The sequence below is a fragment of the Arachis ipaensis genome, chromosome B4, assembly GCF_059453495.1.
Source record: "Arachis ipaensis isolate K30076 ecotype BB chromosome B4, ASM5945349v1, whole genome shotgun sequence".
Classification (NCBI taxonomy): Eukaryota; Viridiplantae; Streptophyta; class Magnoliopsida; order Fabales; family Fabaceae; genus Arachis; species Arachis ipaensis.
This window is the reverse complement of record NC_142439.1, coordinates 13,565,865-13,572,985: the sequence shown is the minus strand read 5'-3', so window position 1 is coordinate 13,572,985 and position 7,121 is coordinate 13,565,865. Positions and strand designations below refer to the sequence as shown.

At 34.5% G+C, this 7,121-nt stretch overlaps 1 protein-coding gene across 2 annotated transcripts; it reads right to left on the bottom strand.

Moving 5' to 3' along the window:
* Window positions 1–531: 531 nt before the first annotated feature.
* On the bottom strand, window positions 532–5,853 carry LOC107638888 (uncharacterized). Of its 2 annotated transcripts, none has more exons than XM_016342288.3 (7): window positions 5,493–5,853; window positions 4,114–4,259; window positions 3,952–4,028; window positions 3,415–3,873; window positions 2,558–3,103; window positions 2,235–2,447; window positions 532–1,404 (listed from the first exon to the last, which is right to left on the bottom strand). In XM_016342288.3, the coding sequence occupies exons 2-7, from the start codon at window positions 4,196–4,198 to the stop codon at window positions 799–801; spliced, it is 1,986 nt and encodes a 661-aa protein (XP_016197774.1). In that variant the 5' UTR covers window positions 4,199–4,259; window positions 5,493–5,853; the 3' UTR covers window positions 532–798. The 2 variants fall into 2 exon arrangements, with proteins under 2 accessions (XP_016197774.1, XP_020976449.1); XM_021120790.2 differs by having other exon boundaries at window positions 2,558–2,965; window positions 5,493–5,788.
* Between the last annotated feature and the right edge of the window lie 1,268 nt (window positions 5,854–7,121).

The following is a 7,121-nucleotide window of genomic DNA, read 5'->3' as shown; positions in this document are numbered from 1 at the left end:
AATTCAATACAAAATAAAATACTTTCAAATGTCAGTAATGAAATCAAAAAAGTCAAATATTTTAGATTAAAAGAATACTTTTCCTATTCATTATTGTCCAAAATCTACTAAACAGGAGGCATCAATCTGTTGGTGGACTGGTGGTTGTTTCTAAATTCTAATCCTTCCCATCTGTTCGCATGACAAAAAAAAAAAAAAAAACCAAAGGTGTATTCTTTTAGACTTTGGTACAAACATTTTTTGCTTTCAATGGAGACAAGTAACACCATTAGACTTTGGTAAAAGAATACTTTTCCTATTCATTATTGTCCAAAATCTACTAAACAGGAGGCATCAATCTGTTGGTGGACTGGTGGTTGTTTCTAAATTCTAATCCTTCCCAATTCCCATCTGTTCGCATGACAAAAAAAAAAAAAAAAAAAACCAAAGGTGTATTCTTTTAGACTTTGGTACAAACATTTTTTGTTTTCAATGGAGACAAGTAACACCATTAAGATTGAGAGGGGGGGGGGGGGGTGGGGGGGAACCCAATAGAGCCTTATAAACACAGCTGGTTCTTAATCAATCACTTTTGCCCATTCATGTCATGGGATACACTTTCTCAGCTCGAGTCAAATCAAAATGAATAACACTGAAAACATGGCAGAAAGAGCTCTTGTTTACACAAACATGAGAGAAATCATAGATATAGGGAATTATGCTTTGGCTGATTTCTCAATTGGATGATGAAATTTGCAACATTTGACACTACTTAGCCTATTCAGCACTGAAAGGTGAAATACAATGCAATGCAAAATTCTAACGTTTAGAGCCACTCTTAACAGCACCATCAACTTTTCCAAGCTGTAATGCTCTTGTATCTAGCGAAATACTGCCAACCTTTAAGGAACCAGATGACTTGGAAATTCCATTAACTTCAACCTGCATTGAGCCTACTGTAACAACATTCATAGGTTCTTTATTTCCAACGCCAATGCCATGTTTAGTTTCAACCGGCTTTGGCGTGATGGTGACTGAACCAATCTTTAGGATAGAAGAGATATCTTGTTTGTCACCCATAGTTTTCTCAACCTTCTCATCTGCGGAATTAGTAGTAACCTCTGGTTTACTGACAACAGGATCAGGAATTGATATTGAGGTCTTCATTTGTAAGCTGCCAGAATCATTCTCAAGCTTGAAAATTTTCTCATCATTGATGGGAGGTATGTCAAAATTCAACTTTTGCGGAGCCTCCAATGCTGGAAAAAATAAAGGACCCTCAAAACTCTTGATTAACAACTTGGCCTTCTCATCCTGTATGATCTTCTGGCGGTTTTCATAGTAGTTGAAGTCATCAAGCAATGATGTTTTCAGAGTATAATTTTTGAATATCTTTAGCATTTCCAAACCCTTCAAGAAAATTACCTGCACATGAGCAAAGGTGTTAAATAGTCAATGTTAGAGGCTTACAATATAATTATAAGAGATAGGCACAATCACAACTGATGAGAAACAAAACTTATCGAAGTCAGAACAAGGTCATCATCTTTTTTGAAGAAAGAATGATATCATTTAGCCATAATACCAATGACCAAACCTCAAAACTAAGATACAAATCAAACTAGAAAAATATGAAGACCAATATCATATTCATTATTGTAAACCAATACTTAATTCCCAATCCAAAAAGAACCCATTCTTAATCTTTTTTTTCACAACCATAAAATTAGTTTCAAATCAACAATAATGAGGAACCAGGTGTATACTATTTATACATGACACATGTCAAGGTTTAGACAAAACGATCAAACAGACTTCATTGGCTCAATCACTGCATCAGATGATACCTTGCAACTGATAAATGATATTACAAAACCAGACACTAGATAATTTGCAACAATCTATATACACACAATACACAACTAAATAGTTCAGTGAAAGGTAAAGCTATGCACACAAAAAAAAAAAATAGAAAAATAAAATCGAATAAGTGAAGGTGGATTCTCACATGAAATAGAAAAATATTTTATGTGATGGTAAGGTATTATGATCAGGCCAATGAGAAAGTGACATTTTGGTTAACATTTGAATTAAGTTTGACCAATGCAAAAACAGGACTTCATATGTAACTTTTTCATTGATTTTTATGGTCATACTTCATGAAGTACAAAAATACTAGGTGGTAGCAAACACCATAAATAAGCCTGCTAATTCAAAATTTAATAAAGGAACTGCTGAGGAGAAACAATATACACCTCTTGTGTGTCTCTGCTGTTAGTTACTGGCTTATTTTCATTGTTCTCTAGTATGATGTGTCTAAAATTTGAATTTGGCACATCTTTTATCATGTGCCACTTTACAGGAAAGTTCCCATTCCATTTATCTTGCTGCCAGAAGTCCATATCCTTATTAAAATCAACTTGACCTACCATCTCCGCAACACCACAGAACTGGCCACTTGCATTAACCTGCATTAGAGAAACAAAATCAAAATAAAAAAATAACAAACAGATATCACATACGAAAATAGCAACCAGAATATAAACTCATCAGAAATATCTTGATAATGGATACTCACAGAATAAAATAAGAAGATAGGGCAAACTCCAGATTTTTCAGCTGCTATTTTCTTTGCATCATCATAAGCAGTCTGGAGCTTCTTGTTTCCATGAGGTGTTGATGACCACACATTATATTTGATACTTTTATGCACATCATCCTCACTATATGATTTTATAACAAAAAACTTTGCATCTTCATAATCAACAGGTATGTCCTCCCTGTTATAATGATCAGCATGAATTACAATGTTTCCTTGGTCGTTACTGTCTCCTGCCTTTGTTGTATAGGCTTTAACAGACGGCTGATGTTTAGATCCACTAATTCTAGGACCTCGGTTTTGCTCCCCCAATACATTAGAGCTTCCATTTCCATCATTTAGTAACTTACCAAAGTGTGGCTTTGGCCGAACTTTAGTAAACGCAGACTGTCCATTAGCATTATATCCAAAATCAGAAAATCCACTGTTTGAAGGAGGACCTAATTTCAATTGATTATGATAAGGTCCAATGTTTCCATTGGATAAAGTATCCACAGTATGTCCTGACACACCTGAATTTCTAACCTACCAAAGACAAAGGTAAATGATTATCTATCAGCCACTTATCAAGATTTTATTTACATTTCTATTTTCTGAAAAGAAAATTCAGTTCACATCCAAGTATCAGACCACAAGAACGTTTTTCAACATAAGGACCTCTAAGACCGAGAAAACCTAATGCCCATCCAACTCTCCCCACACTATATACACATGCTTGCCATCCGACAATCATAACATTTAGATGAATAATCTTTAACTTCACATAATAGTTCCTCAACCATCAGCAAGTAATAAGGAAAAACATCAAAATCTAATCAAGAAATAAAATTTCAAACCTGATGGACAGCTGATGAAGCTACATTGAGAAAATTACTCCCAGAAACATTTGTGTGCCTCAAATCTTTCTTCCTCCCATCATTAGCTCTCGACCCTTCCGATACCCTGGCCAATGAACTTGACTGACTTGATAAAAGTTTTGAAGAGTTCCTATAAAAGTTACCAGAAGCTGAATTGAACTTATGTTTCAAACCTCTTCCATCAGGTTTACTGACAGAAGCACCGGTTCCAAATGAGTCCACAGAACCATCAGAAAAAGTATCTGGTTGAAATACAAGGGGAATATAAGCAGGTGAAGAAACAGGATCTTGATAGCTGGGGACGGTATAATAATGTTGTCCTCCTCCAAACGAGTTATCAACTCCTATCAAAGCACCAGGAATGTATGGATTATATGGATTGTAGGGAGACTGTGCATATCCATGGTTATAATATACATAAGGATCAGTTTGTGCACCCTGGGGAAAGAGAAATAAGAACAATAAAATCATACACCAATCCAAAATTGAACATATGAAGACAGAGGATGTACTCACCAGGTGGTCAGGACCATAACCATCTACACCAAAAATCCCAAGGTGGTGATCCTCCCATTCCCCGGGTGATTCAAATCCTAACCATCATAAATAGCAAATAAAAAGTGAGGAACATATACATAAATCCAAACATAAGCAGTGACATGATAGTTTGAGATTTACCTGTACAGTAATACCCATAATTGGTGGCAGCAGGGTAATACAAATTCTGATCAACTACAAACTCAGGAGCTCCCTTGTTCAGCATGACTTAAAGTTTGTTCAGGATTAGGACTTACAAATTGGGAATTTAAATTTGCACCTTCAATCTAAGCCAAAACCATACACACATTATTGACCATCACTACCAAAGCGAACATACGATGTGAATATGCAAATCATTCAGGAAACTGGATATATCAAAGTTCAAATTCCAAAAGTCACAAAATTTTATAAAAATGACCAAGTAAGCATCTGGGATTCTACTTTCTAATTCCAGAAGCATCATACATTTCCATACCAGAACTGCCACGACTGTTAACGGCAACTGCATGGAATATAAGTTCACATAATGACTAAAAAAATTTTAGACAGACAGCTGGTGTTGCACCTTAACCAGGGTTTTATAACATTGAATTCTTATAACATTGAATTCTTAACAACAGATAGCATAAATAACAACATGCAGAACTCATGGGAAACTTCTCAATCAACAATTAATGTTGTAAAATTCAACAAGCATGAAACACACAAGAACTGAACAAATAAGCTACAAATGGAAAAAAAACGCTAAGAGAAGTCAAATTAAACCACATACATTGTGAAATCAACAATGGAAAAACATGTAATGCTAGATAACTATTGTAAATAGTTACACTTTTAACTCCAGATAAATGGAGCAAACAAATCGTTAAATTTCAGCCACTGTAGACACTAATGCATGGCAGCACATAAACACCACATAGTGGCACCTATTCCCCCAAGTGTTAACCACATCAACATCTCTGCAAAGCAGCTCGAAGCTCATAGCCTCTAAAGTAAGACTAAATAATTGAAATCAAATTCATAAATCAGAAACTAAAAAGAAAACTCTCTTCAATTTCACACTCAAAATGAACCCTAAAAAATCAAGTAGTAGTCACCAGCTCAGTACCAATAAGAAGCATCAACACTAGCTGACTCCAATCATATCTTAATATCAAAATGTTGAACTCACTGTGTTCTCCAAAATGAGAACACAGCTCCGTTACTCAGCAATTAAGAAACCAATTCCGCAACAAGAGAAAAAATATAAGAAATCCAACCACGCACACAAACTTATTGAAGCGAGAAATTCAACACATAACAAGCACAAGCACAACAAATCTCACAGTCCAGCACACCACACTCCCCCCGGTGGGAACTAAAATGAAAATAAATGACAAAAAAAAAAAATAAAACCACGAAGAGCACATGCATTATTCACTTGAAATCGTCGCACATTTGAAAAAAACCGTAAGCTTCAAGCGCCAAATAAAAATGGAGAGAGAAAAGGAAGCGTCGGAGTGGAATATTATTATTACCCGTCAAGAGAGAAATGAAAGAAGAAGAAAAGGAATCAACGCATTCAGTGATGAAACGCGTCGTTTTATATTGAAACTGAGGAATTGAAGGAGTGAACGAGTTGTTTCTACTTTCTCGGAACATTATCATGAAGCAGAATACGAAACCCTAGCCATGAAAACCGAAACGGTGAAGCTTTTGAACCGAGAAGGGTCGTTTTGGTGCGTGCGTCGAGACTCGAGGGGGAAATAAAATTAGCAGAGAAGGAAAAATAAAAAAGAAAAAATGAAAAGTGTGTTGTGTTCTGAGAGTTATAAAGAAAGAGAGGAGTAGATTCCCCACTATTTAAGATACGAAGCGTTTCGCTGTTTCTATTCTGCCGTTTTGAGATTACCGAAATGCCCCTGAAGAGGGTGCTGTTGGAAATACCAACTGTGACGACGTCGTTTTGGCTGCTTGGTGGACACGCATCTTGTGAGGTCGCTGTGTCGGTCATGAACTCGTGGTGACCGTCCAATGACGAAGCTTGGAGGTGATCTGATTTGACCATAATGCCCTTGGAATTTCTTCGCCGACAGTGCATGAGCGGTCATAGTGTGACGAAAGAAGGTTGTGAGGGCAGTACCGACTATTGACCTCCCAGGCAGCCCACAAGTAACGGCAGCAATGTTAGTTCTACGGCTGTGAAATAAGCCAGTTCGGCTCTAGGATTGGCCCGTTAAAATTCATAGACGAAATAGGTTGGTTCGTTTAATTCTGCTACATTGTTTGGATAACGAGAATTTGAAGGAAAAGAAAATGAAACGAGAGAAAATAGATGGAAAAATAAGTTTTTTGTTGTTTGAATTTGAAGAGAAAATAAAGTGAAAAGAAAAAAATTTATGTGAAACCTATTAAAATATTTTCATTTTAAGGACGAGATAAAAATGAAGAAAAATATTGCAAATATAAATAAAATTACACATTTATTCTTTATTATTAATAAATTATAATTTATATATAATATAGATAAGGGTATTAATGTAATTTTATACTAGTATGATTTTTTTTCTTTTCATTTTTCTTTCCATCAAAAAAAAAAATTCTTTTTATTTTCTTTCTATCTATTTTCTCTTCATCCAAATACCATACAAATTACTCTATTTTTTCTTCTATTTTCTTTCTTCTCATTTTCTTTTTTCTTATTTTCTTTCCTTCCATTTTCTTTTTTACATCCAAACAAAACCTTATTGACACGTGATAATATTTCAGTTTGATGGATTAAATAGATTGACTTATTTATCTTTTTATTTTATTTTTTGAAATATATTTTGATAAAAATATTTTTTAGGTCAAAAATTTTAAATAAACAGCATTTTTTTAGTTGGTAAGTTGAATTTTTTTGTCGAGTCCAAAGAAAAATAACTGTTGAAAGTGTTATTTTTTTTTAAGAATGTAAAAAGATAAATAAATAGACTACTCGTTTAGTCTACGAATTTAACTCATTATTTTTTTGGATTAATCGAATTCAATCTATTTAATCCAAAATTTAAACAAATTTAATTTTAGAGGTAAAATTCACCTATTTAAATGGGTAAACGAACTCACTCGATGAGTTGGCACATTTTAACGGTTTTAGTTAATTTCCTCGCTCTCTAACATATATGTTA

Bases quoted from the DNA above. Each gene is read 5' to 3' on its own strand.
- LOC107638888 (XM_016342288.3), bottom strand. From the start codon at position 4,198: ATGCTGAACAAGGGAGCTCCTGAGTTTGTAGTTGATCAGAATTTGTAT. The intron at 4,029-4,113 runs GTAAATCTCAAA...TATGATGGTTAG, and splicing joins TTATGGGTATTACTGTACAG to GATTTGAATCACCCGGGGAA. The intron at 3,874-3,951 runs GTGAGTACATCC...CTCTTTCCCCAG, and splicing joins GTTATGGTCCTGACCACCTG to GGTGCACAAACTGATCCTTA.